Source organism: Lepidochelys olivacea (assembly GCF_965140295.1).
Source record: "Lepidochelys olivacea isolate rLepOli2 genome assembly, chromosome: 13".
NCBI classification, from domain to species: domain Eukaryota; kingdom Metazoa; phylum Chordata; order Testudines; family Cheloniidae; genus Lepidochelys; species Lepidochelys olivacea.
Window position 1 is genome coordinate 32,959,906 of NC_140423.1, and position 17,924 is coordinate 32,977,829.

The 17,924-nt window shown below is 43.2% G+C and overlaps 1 protein-coding gene and 2 pseudogenes across 3 annotated transcripts in view; 1 reads left to right on the plus strand and 2 right to left on the minus strand.

The window, feature by feature from the left end:
* The window catches only part of LOC311529434 (olfactory receptor 5V1-like), a 504,463-nt pseudogene that overhangs the window by 164,984 nt on the left and 321,555 nt on the right, over nucleotides 1-17,924 (minus strand). The window lies entirely within an intron of this gene.
* The window catches only part of LOC311529399 (olfactory receptor 10A7-like), a 329,327-nt pseudogene that overhangs the window by 29,395 nt on the left and 282,008 nt on the right, over nucleotides 1-17,924 (minus strand). The gene's annotated exons all lie outside the window — the stretch shown is intronic.
* On the plus strand, nucleotides 10,435-11,376 carry LOC311529847 (olfactory receptor 6C75-like; the record flags this gene model as incomplete). The annotated part of the gene is made up of 1 exon (XM_084646108.1): nucleotides 10,435-11,376. One exon carries the CDS (start codon nucleotides 10,435-10,437, stop codon nucleotides 11,374-11,376), a length of 942 nt encoding a protein of 313 aa, XP_084502234.1.

Below are 17,924 nucleotides of genomic sequence, written 5' to 3' on the forward strand. Positions count from 1 at the left end.
CGGGGGGAAGGAACCTTTTGTAGTGATAATCAAGGTGGGCCATTTCCAGCAGTTTACAAGAACAGGAGGAGAGGAAATAGTTTTACTTTGTGTAATGACACATCCACTCCCACTCTCTATTCAAGCCTAAGTTAATTGTATCCAGTTTGCAAATTAATTCCAATTCAGGAGTCTCTCATTGGAGTTTGTTTTTGAAGTTTTTTTGTTGAAGAATTGCCACTTTTAGGACTGTATGCAAGTGCCCAAAGAGATTGAAGTGTTATCCAGTGTTATACGTGGCAGGGGGGCATTGCTGGCACATGATGGCATATATCACATTGGTAGATGCGCAGGTGAACGAGCCTCTGATAGTGTGGCTGATGTGATTAGGCCCCATGATGGTGTCCCCTGAATAGATATGTGGACACAGTTGGCAACGGGCTTTGTTGCAAGGATAGGTTTCTGGGTTAGTGTTTTTGTTGTGTGGTGTGTGGTTGTTGGTGAATATTTGCTTCAGGTTGGGGGGCTGTCTGTAAGCAAGGACTGGCCTATCTCCCAAGTTCTGTGAGAGTGATGGGTCATCCTTCAGGATAGGTTGTAGATCCTTGATGATGCGTTGGAGAGGTTTTAGTTGGGGGCTGAGGGTGATGGATAGTGGTGTTCTGTTATTTTCTTTCTTGGGCCTGTCCTGCAGTAGGTAACTTCTGGGTACTCTTCTGGCTCTGTCAGTCTGTTTCTTCATTTCAGCAGATGGGTATTGTAGTTGTAAGAATGCTTGATAGAGATCTTGTAGGTGTTTGTCTCTGTCTGAGGGGTTGGAGCAAATGCGGTTGTATCATAGAGCTTGGCTGTAGAGAATGGATTGTGTGGTGTGGTCTGGATGAAAGCTGGAGGCATGTAGGTAAGAATAGTGGACAGTAGGTTTCCGGTATAGGGTGGTGTTTATGTGACCATCGCTTATTAGCACTGTAGTGTCCAGGAAGTGGATCTTTTGTGTGGACTCGTCCAGGCTGAGGTTGATGGTGGGATGGAAATTGTCGAAACCATGGTGGAATTCCTCAAGGGCTTCTTTTCCATGGGTCCAGATGATGAAGATGTCATCAGTGTAGTGCAAGTAGAGTAGGGGCATTAGGGACAAGAGCTGAGGAAGCGTTGTTCTAAGTCAGCCATAAAAATGTTGGCATACTGTGGGGCCATGCGGGTACCCCTAGCAGTGCCGCTGATTTGAAGGTATACATTTTCCCCAAATGTGAAATAGTTATGGGTGAGGACAAAGTCACAAAGTTCAGCCACCAGGTTTGCTGTGGGGATACTGTTCCTGACGGCTTGTAGTCCATCTTTGTGTGGAATGTTGGTGTAGAGGGCTTCTACATCCATAGTGGCCAGGATGGTGTTCTCAGGAAGATCACAGATGGATTGTAGTTTCCTCAGGAAGTCAGTGCTGTCTTGAAGATAGCTGGGAGTGCTGGGAGTGTAGGTCCTGAGGAGGGAGTCTACATAGCCAGACAATCCTGCTGTCAGGGTTCCAATGCCTGAGATGATGGGGCGCCCAGGATTTCCAGGTTTATGGATCTTGGGTGGTAGATAGAATATCCCAGGTCAGGGTTCCAGTGGTGTGTCTGTGAGGATTTGTTCTTGTGCTTTTTCAGGGAGTTTCTTGAGCAGATGGTCTAGTTTCTTTTGGTAACCCTCAGTGGGATCAGAGGGTAATGGCTTGTAGAAAGTGGTGTTGGAGAGCTGCCTCGCAGCCTCTTGTTCAAATTCCGACCTATTCATCTACAAAAAGTCTTCGAGCACATAAGGGAGGCAGGACTAACAGTTAAGGCTAAAAAGTGTCAAATAGGCCTAAACAGAGTGACTTACTTTGGAGACCAGGTGGGTCAAGCAACTATCAATCCCCTGCAAGCCAAAGTGGATGCTGTCCCAAAGTGAAAAAAAACAGGTCCAATCCTTCTTAGGCTTGGCCAGATATTAAAGGCAATTTGTACTGCAATACAGCCAAATCGCCGCCCCACTGACAGACCTAACCAAAAAGAAACAGCCAAATGCAGTTCAGTGGAGTGAAGAGTGTCAAAAGGCCTTTAACCAGCTTAAAGCGACACTCATGTCTGACCCTGTGCTAAGGGCCCCAAGACTTTGACAAACCGTTCCTAGTAACCACAGATGCGTCCGAGTGTGGTGTGGGAGCAGTTTTAATGCAAGAAGGACCGGACCAAGAATTCCATCCTGTCGTGTTTCTCAGCAAGAAACTGTCTGAGAGGGAAAGCCACTGGTCAATCAGTGAAAAGGAATGCTACGCCATTGTGTACGCACTGGAAAAGCTACATCTATATGTTTGGGGTGGCGTTTCCATCTGCAAACCGACCATGCTGTGCTGAAGTGGCTTCACACTGTCAAGGACAATAACAAAAAACTTCTTTGGTGGAGTTTAGCTCTCCAAGATTTTGATTTTGAAATACAACACATCTCAGGAGCTTCTAACAAAGTGGCTGATGCACTTTCCCATGAAATGTTCCCAGAATCAACTGGTTAAAATCATCCCTGAAATGTGGAAAATACTGTTAGTTTTTATATAGTCAGTAGTATATCTAAAGGTACATGTGTCTTATTAACTCTGTTTTCTCCTAGAGCTCCAGGAAGAAATCACAACCAGTGTGGAACTGTCTGTCCAACACTATCTGTGATTTGGGGGGGGCATGTCATAAATATAAATGGAAGGGTAACAACCTTCCTGTATACAGTACTATAAAATCCCTCCTGGCCAGAGGCACAAAATCCTTTTATCTGTAAAGGGTTAAGAAGCTCAGGTAACCTGGCTGGCACCTGACCAAAAGGACCAATAAGGGGACAAGATACTTTCAAATCTGGGGGGGGAGGTGGGGAGGTTTTGGTCTGTGTGTTCTGTGTGCTTGCCAGACACAGATCAAGGAAGCAAGAAATGCAGCTCCATTATAATTAGTATGTACTCACAAGGGAATGTGTTGTCTTATTTTTGTTTTGGCTTGTGATTTTCTCTGTGCTGAGAGGAAGGTGTATTCCTGGTTTTCTTTTTGTAACTTTAAAGTTTGGCCCAGAGGGAAATCCTCTGTGTTTTTGAATCTGATTGCCCTTAAAATTATCTTCCATTCTAATTTTACAGAGGTGCTTCTTTTACCGTTTTTCTTTCTAATAAAGTTCTGTTTCGTTTAAAATCTGATTGGGTTTTTTTGTGTGTCCTAAAAAACTGCAAGGTTGGTCTATGCTCATCTTGTTTATTCTCAAGCCTCCCCAGGAAAGGGTGTGTGTGTGTGCGGGTCTTGGGGGGATATTAGGAGGGAGTAAGAACTCCAAGTGGTCCTTTCCCTGAGTTTGTCTAAATTACTTTGTGGTGGCAGCGTTACCTAATCCAAGGTACAAGGGAGAACTTGTGCCTTGGGGAGTTTTTAACCTAAGCTGGTAGAAATAAGCTTAGGGAGTCTTTCTTGTGGGTCCCCATGTCTGTACCCTAGAGTTCAGAGTGGGGAGCGAACCCTGACAATCTCATTATAGTTCACATGCTACAAAATCTTGCATCTTAGAATGATGAGCCAGAGCCAAAATCTTTGTAGGTAAGGGAAAGATTCTCAGTCACTGACTACAAGGAGTTTTGTATCAGGACCTGTACGGGACTAGGGAAACAATTTTCTGCATGTCAGATATGGACTAGGATTCTTGTCTCCCCTGCCCACTCTCAAAATAAACACTCGCAGATTACATTCACGTTTTACAATACAACAATCCACCTCCACCTTTCCCTTCCCACATACACAGCATATTCCCTCACACTGTGGGAGAAGGAACCCCTCGCTCTTTCAGCAAAGACCAGAAGGATGAGTGAAAATTAGGTCATCAAGCGTCTAAGTGGGGATTTTCAAAGGAGCATAGAAAGCTTAGCTGATGAACTCCCTTTGATATTCAAAGGCAGTTGGGTGCCTAACTCCCTTAGATTTCTAAAAAAATCACAGCCAATGTCAAGAAGGCGATTTGAACTTTTTTCATGTGGCAAGTTTAGGGTCTTCTAGGCCTGCATTTGGAGTTCCAGGTCCAGAGATCAGACTGACCTGGGAGCTTTATCCAAGAATTTTTTAACTTGGGAGCATTTCATGTTCTTGTTACTATAAAATAGAATTGACATTGGTTCCTTTTTTGCTATTATTCTAGCAGATCTACTCATCTAATACATCAGAAGAACAGAGATTTCCATTGAGATCAGAAGTTCTGACTGCATTAATTTCCTTAAGAGTCGTCACTTTGGATGGGCTATCACCAGCAGGAGAGTGAATTTGTGTGGGGGGGTGGAGGGTGAGAAAACCTGGATTTGTGCTGGAAATGGCCCACCTGATGATCACTTTAGATAAGCTATTACCAGCAGGACAGTGGGGTGGGAGGAGGTATTGTTTCATATTCTCTGTGTATATATAAAGTCTGCTGCAGTTTCCACGGTATGCATCCGATGAAGTGAGCTGTAGCTCACGAAAGCTCATGCTCAAATAAATTGGTTAGTCTTTAAGGTGCCACAAGTACTCCTTTTCTTTTTCCCTTTTTTCTGTTGCTTTGTCTTTGGTTCAACAGTTCTCCTATCACTGTTATTTTCCCTGTGGTATCAGTTGTTTTCCATAACTTCCCCTTTGAATTTAGTAATAAGACTGTCCTTGTACTGTTGTTTTTCCTTTCTGAAAATAAATATTAACTTTCCTGTATACAATAACTTCAAATTCCCACCAGCAGAACTATCAAGGGAGATTACATCATCTCATATGAAGGAGAAATGATCAACCAGGAGAGACCACAATTTCTCTGAAAGGGAATATCAACAAACTATACCAAGAAGAGCTGTAGGACCCAGACACCCAGATAGGAACCCAAAGCTCAGTTTACTGAGATAATGTAACAATATCAATAGTAGATAAGACTGGAAAATGTAGTGCAAAAACTGTAAACTTATCTCAGGAAATCTGAAGAAAGGGTTAGGGTTAAGGTGCAATAGATCATCAGTGTGAAAGGTAAATTAGCACAGTTAAAATGAACTAATTTGATTTAGAAAAGAGAAATGCCAACTCAGGCATCCACCATGTCAGAAACAGTGTGACTGCATGTTCAATCCAGGGGGAAAGTAAATGAAGTGTGATGCGGTGACACTGCACACTATATTCTTCATAGCGATATTATTATGTTACGATTATAACATAATTATGATGCATTTTGTGCAAGATGGGTCATGTAAGGTGTCATTGGAAATGTTGTGATTTGATTAATATGATTATTCTATTTCTAGGCATGTATCATTTTTGTATCTGAAGTTATGAATATGGACTATGTATCTGTATTTCAAATGTAGTTACACCTTGGTAACTCCCACTAGGCAAGATGCTTTCAGTCTACATATCTGGTTGGGAAGGGCTTATTCAGGATAATGAGTCATTAGGGAAAACAATAGGCCTTAGGAGAAGCTTATCCCCCACCTGGTGAGCCTTCCTGAGAACACTCCAGAGAGCCTGTAAGTAATGGTTGCTATGATTCTATAAGGGCAGGTGACCAGACCACATGACTCTGGACTCCATCTTGGGGTGTCTTTATTTTTTCACACACTGGTCCAGGCACCAAGTTTTGAAAGAAAGGGTTGCCGCCCTATGCTAAGGCTATAAAAGGCAGGGAGCGATATCAACGGTTCTTCTTCACTCCTCACACAAGAAGACTCCTGGAAAGACCTAAGGAACACACTCTGAACTGGGGAAGTGCTTGAAGCAGGCTAAAGGGATTTTAGCCTGTGTATGAGACCTGAGAAACCCTAACTGCAAAGCAAATGCAGCCTGTGCCTTGAGAATCTGCAAGACCGCCGGTATCATCAGTCAGGGTGAGCAACTGCTCATTCATAGTCAATCTAACCGGTGTGTTATGCTTAGTTTGTGTTTTTGTTTGTTTGCTGGTAATCTGCTTTGATCTGTTTCCTATCCCTTATTGTCACTCAAAATCTGTGTTTTGTAGTTAAACTTGTTTGTTGTTTAACATAAACCAGCGTGTCTTTAAGTGAAATATCTTGGGAAAAATCTCAGGTTGGTTAGCACAAGTATGCATATTCCTCTCCACATTGAGGGAGAGGCAAACTGGGTAACAAATTCCTACTGGTCGGTGTTTTGACCAGGCCAGGGTGGTACAGCTCTGTGGTCCTAGGCTGGAGCTTTTGTGGCTTCTCTGTTGTTGGTTCATGCAGTGGCTGGTCAGAGAGCCTGCATGAAAATGAGCTGGGTGTGTCCCTAACTGTGTAAATGCTGGACGAAGTGTAGGACTGGGAGCGGGTCTGCAAATTGCCACAGCAGGACAGTGTCAGAGGGAGCCGGACTGGGTGGGCTCAGTGGAACCACAGTTCCAAGTAGCACCCCGTGGGGAAGCCAACAAAAATGGGTAATGGCAAAACATGCCTAAGCAAGAGTAATGGATGGCTCTCAGATTTAGAACATGAGAACGGCCAGACTGGGTCAGACCAAAGGTCCATTTAGCCCAGTATCCTGTCTTCTGACAGTGGCCAATGCCAGGTGCTTCAGAGGGAACGAACGGAAGAGGTAATCATCAAGTGATCCATCCCCTGTCACCCATTCCCTTTTTCCTGTACCATGTTATTACTGGTTATTTAGTCTCTTGACTATATTTTATAATAAACCAAAGTGAGTGAAGCCATTTACTATACAATTCAGCAACACTAAACAACATTGTATTGGTTGCAATATAATTAAAGAGAGAATGGTATCTGTTGGATTGGTTTGTTCACGTCATCAGATCAATACTTCCCCCCGAGTCAACTTCCCATCACTGACCAGACGCCTACTGTATGAGTTGTCACCCTGTTAGTAGATACAAAATAGGGGCCAAGCCATTCTTTATCTCACTATGGCTCACATGCACCAACATCTTGCATCTCATATTATAATCATGAGCCAGATCCAAAGTCCTTTGTAGTTAAGGGAAAGACTCTCAGTCATTGAGACAAGGGGTTTTGTGCCAGGCCCCTTACAGGGCAAAGGCAACAGATATTTTCTTCATGTCTGACATGGGCTAGGATCCATGTCTCCCCTGCCCACTCTCAAAATAAACTATCACAGACTATATTCATGTTTTACAGTAGAGCAATCCATCTCCACCTTTCCCATCCCACATACACAGCATATTCCTTCATATCAATGTTCCCTTTAATTTTTTCTATCCATGTGCAGAGTGAATTTTGTTATGCTCACCAATATAGAGGTGATGTGTGACACCAGTAAAAAAAAAAAAAACGTAGCTATAATATATATTTTTGAAAACTTACCATAGGGATAATTACTCCATCCAGGACAGGTTAGGCATTTTAATACTAACTAGTCAAAGAATTAAATTTAAGCATAAGAGAGAAATAAAATTATGTAATGCATAGACCAGTCAAAAACTGCAATAACAGCACTTGGAAAGAATGAAATTTCAGAGAATACATGTGCATTGCAGGAAATAACAACAACAACACAAGTATGTGTTGGGAGGTGAGTGTGAAAGAGACAGTGTGTGTATGTGTGAGAGACACAAAGCCTGTGTGTGTGTGTGAGAGAGAGAGAGAGAGTGCGTGTGTCAGAGACAGAATGTGTGTGTGTGTGTGTGAGAGACACAGAGAGAGTGTTCAGAGTAGCAGCCGTGTTAGTCTGTATCTGCAAAAAGAAAAGGAGGACTTGTGGCACCTTAGAGACTAACACATTTATTTGAGCATAAGCTTGAAGTGAGCTGTAGCTCATGAAAGCTTAGAGACAGTGTGTGTGTGTCTTTGTGAGAGAGAGACACAGGGACAGAGTGTGAGTATGCCAGCTGCTGGGGACGCGTAGGAGAGACCGTGCTTTGTCTTTTTAAGGCACTCCCACCAGAAAGCTGAGACCGAAGCAGCTTTCAGAAGCTCTCTGCTCCTGAGCCCTGTCCCCAGCTCCTGCTCTGCGGAGATGGGGTATGTGGGCAGGGGGGAGTAGGGGAGGGGACACCCTGACATCAGTGCCCCTCCTGTCCCCTGTGCTCTGCACAGCAAGCAGCAGGGTCCCGGGAGCCGCTTGCAAGGGGCCCCAAGGCAGAGAGCAGGAGCAATGCAGCTGCAGAGCAGTGGGGGGAAGGGTACCCGAACACACGCCACCCTGCGCGGCTCTGCTAATCAGTGCATGTCACTTGATTCACTCCTGCTCAGTTGCACAGCCATGCAGCTTAGAGGGAACACTTTATCTTTTCTCTATGCAATAATTTCAAATTCCCACTAGCAGAACTATCAAGGAAGATTACATCATCTCACATGAAGGCAAAATTACCAACCGGGGAGACCACAATTTCTGTGACAGGGAATAACAACAAAATACACCAAGGAGCACTGTAGGATCCAGACATCCAAGTAGTAACCCAAACTCAGTTTGCTGAGATAACGGAAGACTATCAAGGGTAGAAGATATTGGAAAATGTAGTGCAAAGACTATAAACTTATCTCAGAAAATCTGCAGGAAGGGTTATGGTTAGGGGCAGCTGGCAATAGAGTATCCGTGTGACAGATAAAGCAGCACAGTTAAAATGAAATAATTTAGAAAAGAAAAATACCTGCTCAGGTACCTGATTTAGAAAAGAAAAATACCTGCTCAGGCATCTAGCGTGTCAGAAAGAATAGGATTGCTTGTTCAATCCAGGGGGAATGTAAATAAAAGTAGAAGGGTTAAAGCAAAACATGCCCAGGAAAGATAAATGAATGGCTCTCAGATTTAGAAAGTAAAAACATAAGAACGGCCTTACTGGGTCAGAGCAAAGGTCCATCTAGCCCAGTATTCTGTCTTCCAACAGTGGCCAGTGCCAGGTGTCCCAGAGGGAATGAACAAGTGACCCATTCCCTGTCACCCATTCCCAGCTTCTGGCAAACAAAGGCTAGGGACACCATCCCTGCCCATCCTGACGAACAGCCATTGATGGACCTATCCTCCATGACTTTATCGAATTTATTGACTCCTTGTGTGTACATTTTATTGCTCGTCAAATTATGAAACAAAAACATTGTCTGTCTTCTCTGTGTGTGTGTGTGTTTTTCTGGATTTCCATTTTTCTGTCAGACATTTATGTTGCACTAGTGTCAATGTACCATTGCCACTCCTGATGTAGGCATAGTTCATATGGGTGCAACATAAGTCAGTGGATGAAGAGATCAGATGGCAGGATATATCAAGAAGCGTGTAGAGGAAAAGCAAAGAAGAGATTTCAGACTTATTGGCTCTGATACCTTTTCTTTAACAGCAAGGATCTGCTACTTCTCTTTCAACAGATCTGTATTTTATTGTTAATAAAATTTGGAGAAAGAAACAATCTCTCTCTTTCTCTCTCTGTATTTTTGTCTCATTCTGTCTATGTATCTCTTCCTTTTTTCTCCCATTTTTCATTTTTCTCCAGGCACATTCTTCCTTCTGGATAAAAATGACTCTCTTATTTCTCTCTTAATGAGTTTTCATTTTTACCTCACTTACATTTCTTTATATGGGGTTGGATTCCGATCTCAGTTGCACTTGTGTAAATCCACATGAAGCGGATGCAATTTACCCTGGTGTAACTGAGATCAGGAAATGGCCCACAGTCTGTGTTTAGGGTTTGTTTGTGTCTTTGTCTGTTTCTCAGCTGCATCTATCAACTGGTGCAAATTAAAATTTGCATCTGCTGGGATAGAGAACAGCTGGATAGACCTTCATACAGACCACAGCCTCCTTAGTGTTTCAGTATCTGTCTTATGGGGAATGTCTACACTGCATCTAGGCAGTGTAATTCCCTGCTCTGGTAGACCTACACACACAATCTTTGATTGAGCTATTGAGCTGAAAATAGCAGTGTAGCCTTGGCAGCACAGCCTAGCTGCCCGAGCCCAATCCCATCTGAGATCCCAGCTACGTACACAGGTAGCCATCCCAAAGGGCTGCATGTGCTGCCATGTTCTCACTGCTTGTTTTATCCTGCTAGCTTGATCAAAGCTTGTGCATGTATGTCTACCCAAGGTGGGAATTACACTTCCCAGCTGCTGGGGAGACGTACCCATGGTTGAACTCTAAATATCTTTCATTTCCAATCTATTGATCTTTTGTTATGTCTTCTAGATTTCTTGATGTGAGACTGCTATGATAAAGATATTTCAAAATCCCAGCCTAAAAGTATTTAAAGTTGAAGAGAGCCAAGGGAGTTAGATGGGAGGTTTCCCTAATTCAGTAGGGTTCCATGCTCTTATTTCAGCTATATTGGAAGCTGAACCTCTGAAGAATATGAGTCTTCCCTCTGTTTTTTGACAACTTCACTTTCCAGTGGAGACATGCAGTGTTACGAGGTTACCTACTCCAGGTTTCTGCCAGTGTAACCGACAGCACAACCTGACTGCGTGCACTCGATCAATATTTAATGGTCTTCTGTTTCTAGGTACATATTATGGAGAAAGCAGAAGTAAGAAATCAAACACCCATTGTGGAATTCATCCTCTTAGGTTTTGGGAATGTCCCTGAACTGCAGACCCTTCTCTTCCTCGTGTTTCTAGTGATCTACATTGTGACCGTCTCCGGAAACATCCTCTTCGTTGCACTAGTTGTGGCTGATCAGCAACTTCACATCCCCATGTACTTTTTACTGGGGAACTTGTCCTGCCTGGAGATCTGCTCCACCTCCACCATCCTGCCCAGGCTGCTGGCCAGTCTCCTGACTGGGGACAGAACCATTTCTGTTAAGGGCTGCATTGTGCAATTATATTTCCTTGGTATCCTGACAAGTACAGAAAATCTGCTGCTCACGGCAATGTCTTATGATAGGTATTTAGCGATATGCAATCCACTCCGTTATGCTGCTCTGATGAATGGCAGGGTTTGTTGGCAGCTTGTGGCAGGGTCCTGGATAAGTAGCTTACTGCTCTGCACCATAGTAAATATTTTCTTCTTCCAATTAACGTTCTGTGATTCCAAAGAAATTGACCATTTCTTTTGCGATTTTTCACCTATGATAAAGCTGTCTTGTGTTGACACCCAGACTCTGGAACTGTTGACATTTATTATCGCTGTCATAGGGACATTTGTGCCCTTTCTTCTGACTCTGACATCCTACATTTGTATCATCACCACCATCCTGAGAATCCCTTCTGGCATCAGGAGACAAAAGGCATTTTCCACCTGTTCCTCTCACCTCATTGTGCTTGCAATTTTGTATGTGACCGTATTAACTGTCTATGTAATTCCAACAGCCAACACTCCCAAGGTCCTACAAAAAATATTCTCTGTCTTCTACACAGTCCTGACTCCTATGATCAACCCTGTCATCTATAGCCTGAGAAACAAGGAGGTCAAAGAGTCCCTAAGAAAAGCTATTCTTAAACTAGTATCTTAGTGAAACAGGCATAGAATGTAAAAGTATCAATTTTAGCATATAGTAAATAGAGATGAGGTGATATAGTTTCTTACTTGAGTCCTTGATAGCAGGGTTACCTCTTTCTTTCTTTCTTTCTTTCTTTCTTTCTTTCTTTCTTTCTTTCTTTCTTTCTTTCTTTCTTTCTTTCTTTCTTTCTTTCTTTCTTTCTTTCTTTTCCTGTTACTCTGCTACTTTTTGAGCATTCATCTTTCATACATTTAATAGACATTTTTTCATACAAAACTTCATACTGTAAGAAACATTCTTTATAAAAATTGGGCTTTTTTTCCAAACTCACGTTTCAGTAAAGCACTCTGGCTCATTCATCCATACATGAACACTATGTCCAAATTCTGCAAGGAGCTTAGCATCTTTTGGGTGGTTCTGGGTCTCTTCCACTCCCACTGAAGCCAATGAAAGTCATTCTCCACTTTTTAGGACCCTTCATTTTCATTTATGCCTCTGAACAGTAGGTGAAAAATATTGCCTCCACAGTGAGTGGAGAACTTTGATTGGGCAGTATTCTATGCAGATCTGTAGCTGGGTAAACAAAAAATGAAAGTCTGGGGAGGGCTGGGAGTCTCCGTGTCCTGCCATGTGAAATTTCCCGCCTGTTCATACATCTTTGCAGGGTCAAGGCAACATTAAAATATCTATATCAATAGTGATATAAATATGGATATCAATACAGATATATGAAATGCAAACATAAGATGTATGGCCAAAATTTTCATAGCTCATGAGACCCGATTTCCCTCCCCAACGCAAATAAAAAAGAAAGGGATGAATTACTATGAATAGGAAACGAGCACTGAAAATCACTAGGCAACTTTGCTAATTTCAGCCTAGATATTGTCACACAATCTTCCCTCAGCCCAGACAGAAATATGCTATACACATAAAAATATTTACCACCAAAATTTGACCAAAAAAATGAATTAAAAAATAAAATCGCACTGAGTCTCCCTGATATTTTCGTTCTTCCTCCAAATTTTTGGGCCCTGTTCTTTTACCAAAAAATATCGTCATTCTCCATCTCTCCTTCTAACTGGTTAGATTCCCATTGCTCTCCTGACCACCCAACCCACCCTCCTGCTGTCCCCTGATGCAGGGCCTTATGGGGTGTGTGACACTACACCCCATATTCTTCATGGAGATATTGTTATAATATGAATTTGGAGTAACTAAGACATGTTTTAGGCAATATGGGTCTTGTGAGATATCATTGGAAAGGCTATTACTTACTGATTCTGATTATCTAATTATTACGTATGTGTCATTGTTATATCTGAAGTTAGGAATATTAGTTATCCAGCATAGAGCAGCTTCAACCAGAGTGATAGAGGGCACTCCACACACTGCAATATCCCAGTGACTAGTGGTGAGGGGCTCACCTGAGAAGTAGCAGAGCCGTGTTCACATCCCCCTTCTTCTCTCTCCAACAGAGGAGGAACTTGAACAGGGATCGCTGACATCCCAGCTGAGTACCCTCACCACTGGGCTAAAAGTGACAAGGGAGTCCCGACTTCCACCCCAACTTTTTGCATGAGCTCACCTACCAACTGGGACCCCTTGGGTGAGTTAGGTGGGGGAACTCTGGGATGTATGTATCCAGATGTCTGGTCTGAGGCTGCCGTGTGCATGCCCAGAGGCAGAAACCTAGGCACCCTCGGGAATTTGACTGCAAACAGTAGGATGCTGGTTGAGTTTAGGTGCCTACAGTGTTTGGGAGCAGTTGAGTGGAGGTTTAGAGAACCCTCTTGGGCCTGATTCTGTGATTTAGGCACCTACAGTAGTTAAGAGCCAAAGTCCATATTTTGTATCTTGCCCCCTGCTGCTTTTGAAAATTTCACTCATTCCTATCTGCATCTTTAGGCAAATAAATACTATTAAAGCTCCCCAGCTCTCTGTGTGTGTGTGTTTTTACAGTCTGCGTAGTAACTGTGCCTCTTGACCATGGGCATCTCAGATTGGTTACAATGGAAGCATAACGGGTAGCAATGCTTCTGTGTTCTCCTTTTGAAAATAGTATTTTAATCACATATTAGTTTGAGATGCAGGAGAACTTTTGACACGGTCTCCCACAGTATTCTTGTCAGCAAGTTAAGGAAGTATGGGCTGGATGAATGCACTACAAGGTGGGTAGAAAGCTGGCTAGATTGTCGGGCTCAACGGGTAGTGATCAATGGCTCCATATCTAGTTGGCAGCCAGTATCAAGTGGAGTACCCCAAGGGTCGGTCCTGGGTCCGGTTTTGTTCAATATCTTCATAAATGATCTGGAGGATGGTGTGGATTGCACTCTCAGCAAATTTGCGGATGATACTAAACTGGGAGGAGTGGTAGATACGCTGGAGGGGAGGGATAGGATACAGAAAGACCTAGACAAATTGGAGGATTGGGCCAAAAGAAATCTGATGAGGTTCAATAAGGATAAGTGCAGGGTCCTGCACTTAGGACGGAAGAACCCAATGCACTGCTACAGACTAGGGACCGAATGGCTAGGCAGCAGTTCTGCGGAAAAGGACCTAGGGGTGACAGTGGACGAGAAGCTGGATATGAATCAGCAGTGTGCCCTTGTTGCAAAGAAGGCCAATGGCATGTTGGGATGTATAAGTAGGGGCATAGCGAGCAGATCGAGGGACGTGATCGTTCCCCTCTATTCGACATTGGTGAGGCCTCATCTGGAGTACTGTGTCCAGTTTTGGGCCCCACACTTCAAGAAGGATGTGGATAAATTGGAGAGAGTCCAGCGAAGGGCAACAAAAATGATTAGGGGACTGGAACACATGCGTTATGAGGAGAGGCTGAGGGAGCTGGGATTGTTTAGCCTGCAGAAGAGAAGAATGAGGGGGGATTTGATAGCTGCTTTCAACTACCTGAAAGGGGGTTCCAAAGAGGATGGCTCTAGACTGTTCTCAATGGTAGCAGATGACAGAACAAGGAGTAATGGTCTCAAGTTGCAGTGGGGAAGGTTTAGATTGGATATTAGGAAAAACTTTTTCACTAAGAGGGTGGTGAAACACTGGAATGCGTTACCTAGGGAGGTGGTAGAATCTCCTTCCTTAGAGGTTTTTAAGGTCAGGCTTGACAAAGCCCTGGCTGGGATGATTTAACTGGGAATTGGTCCTGCTTCGAGCAGGGGGTTGGACTAGATGACCTTCTGGGGTCCCTTCCAACCCTGATATTCTATGATTCTATGAACTTTTTGTACAATGGCCCAGATTCTCATTTCAGTTACACTTGTGTAATTACAAACGATTTCCCCTTACTCCAGTCGTGTATCCATTATCAGAACCTGGCCCAGTATCTCAGTGATAAACCCCGGGTTCAGATACACCCTGGTGTAGCCACAGTGAAATGAGAGGAGTTACACCAGGGAACAACTTGGCCCATAGTATTGAAAAATCATTGCAACTTACTAGCAATATTTCAGAGGACATGACACAATCTATGTTGCTGTAAATTAATACCCAAAGGTCCTAACTGCAAACCCTCCATCACCAGTGGGATATATTAGTGAAGACACAGTTTAGAGTCCAGCGAGGAATTCTTGTGTTGTGTTTATACCTCAGTTATTTAAATCCCAAATTCCCTGGATGTTGCAAGGCGCTCAGAACAGTCAGCTGGGCTTTTCACTGATATGAATCCAGGTGATTTTGCTACTGTCTAAATGCTGGTAAAAAGGGATGGCAATTTGGTAGCTTTGGTCCATTTTCTAGTGGACACAGGTCAAAACCATGGCTCCGGCTCCAGGCCTAGGACCTCTGTGAAGCCAATTGGTGGAGCGTTGATGACTTTTGGTGGAGTCTGACCTGTTCCTCAAGATTAGTTTGTTCATCACTATATACCCTTAGACTGGATAGGAGTGTCTATCTGTAGAGTAGTTATGAGAATTCAAGTATATGCAGTCACTAACCAGCTAATTAATAAAAAGAATGGTACCAGTTAAACATTCAGTCATACTCATTAATAACCATGCCATTTTCTTTAAGAAGACATTCAGAAATTCATGATTCTTTATGTCTGAGATGTTCAAAGAAACCAAAGGGAATTAGATGCCCAATTGCCATGGAAAATCTCTCAGAATTGGGCTTCTAACTCCCATAGGTCCCTTTAAAATCCAAGGTGGCTTTATGGGTAAACATTATGTTATGTGTATTCACAGAGTATCTCCAGATTGCAAGAACAATTAAGGTTTTAAAGAGTTATTTTATTCTGAGTAGCATTATTTATTATTTTATAGCACACACAGGTATGCTAAAAATTTCACAGAAAATTACTATTCCATAAGAAATGAGTTTACGATCCCACTGAATGACATTTTAAGATACATCAAAACTTCAGCAATCCCATGATATACATAAGTGATAAAAATGCTTGGCACTTCTAACCTAGATGAGGTTAACATGAGCTTGAATTTTTACCTCTGCTGAATGGCTTTTGTTTTACATTGGTTTAAATTAGAGGGGAATCTGTACTATTGACTTGAGTGAATTTTTCATAGAATCAAACATTTTAAGGCCAGTGGGGACTTTAGGGCAATCCCATCCGTAGAATCTCAGCTGGCGGCTCCTCAGTATAACCCAGCAAGTTCAGCTGAACATAAGGATACTTTTCAGAGAGATACCCCACCCGTTAGATAATACACGGATTCTAAGGCCAGAAGGGACCATTCTGCTCATCTGGTCTAATCTCCTATAGAGAACAGGCCAGAGAATTTCCCCCAAAATAATTCCTTTTGAACTAGAGCAAAACTTAAAAAAAACCCAATCCAATCTTGTTTTAAAACTTGCCAATGATGGAGAATCCACCACAACCTTTGGGAAATTGTTTTCATGATTAATTAGTCTCTCTCTTAAAAATTATGCCTTATTTCCAGTCTGTAATTAAGTTATTACTTACCCTTCACTTCAATAAGCAAAATACAGATAGCTCCTTCAGTCTCTGCCATGAGACAGTTTCCTAGACCATGAATCAGTCTTCTAACCTTTCTCTGAAACCATTCCAGTTATTCAACATGGTTTTTAATGTAGGGCCACCAGGACTGGGAACAAAATTCCAGTGATGGTCTCACCGACATATTATACATTTACATGACCGTGAACGTAAGGAGAAATAATCCTTCAGTGGAGAGCCGCATGATTTGCACCTGTCTGAGAGGCGGTTTAGACATGAATATTACCTATTTAAGACAAGGATGGAGCTGCACAATTTCCCCACTCCCAGAGTTTCCCAAGCACAGCACACAACAATATCATACCATAGATTTTGCCTGAGGGAACCTTTCCCTTCCTGTTGATTTCCTGAGAGCACATTTTATCTCCCTGTTCCTCGGGCTGTAAATAACAGGGTTAAATGTTGCAGTTAGCACCAGGTAAATCAAGAAAAGGAGCCTGTCTTATACTGGTATCGTATACTGGTATAGCTTATTGCCCCTGATTGGTATCATATTGGTACCATAGCATCTGCACTAGGGGGATGTTACACTTTTAACAATATGGGTGTGGTACAATTTGTGTGTGTAGATGAGCCCTCAGTCTCTCCTTCTCATTCAGTGACTTCTTTATTCCTCTCCCATCTCTGTTTTCAATCTATTTCCTATGAATTTGTATTCCGCACCCTTGTATCTGAAAAGACTTAAGTCCCTGTGTTTGATCAGTGCCCTGGTCTACACTAGGACTTTAGGTCGAATTTAGCAGCGTTAAATCAATTTAAACCTGCACCCGTCCACACAGTGAAGCCCTTTATTTCGACTTAAAGGGCTCTTAAAATCTATTTCCTTACTCCACCCCTGACAAGTGGATTAGCGCTTAAATCGACGTTGCCAGCTCGAATTTGGGGTACTGTGGACACAATTCGATGGTATTGGCCTCCGGGAGCTATCCCAGAGTGCTCCATTCTGACCGCTCTGGACAGCACTCTCAACTCAGATGCACTGGCCAGGTAGACAGGAAAAGAACCGCAAACTTTTGAATCTCATTTCCTGTTTGGCCAGTGTGGCAAGCTGCAGGTGACCATGTAGAGCTCATCAGCACAGGTGACCATGATGGAGTCCCAGAATCGCAAAAGAGCTCCAGCATGGACCGAACGGGAGGTACGGGATCTGATCGCTGTTTGGGGAGAGGAATCCGTGCTATCAGAACTCTGTTCCAGTTTTCGAAATGCCAAAACCTTTGTGAAAATCTCCCAGGGCATGAAGGACAGAGGCCATAACAGGGACCCGAAGCAGTGCCGCGTGAAACTGAAGGAGCTGAGGCAAGCCTACCAGAAAACCAGAGAGGCGAACAGCCGATCTGGGTCAGAGCCCCAAACATGCCGCTTCTATGATGAGCTGCATGCCATTTTAGGGGGTTCAGCCACCACTACCCCAGCCGTGTTGTTTGACTCCTTCAATGGAGATGGAGGCAATACGGAAGCAGGTTTTGGGGACGAAGAAGATGATAGCTCACAGCAAGCAAGCGGAGAAACCGGTTTTCCCGACAGCCAGGAACTGTTTCTCACCCTAGACCTGGAGCCAGTACCCCCC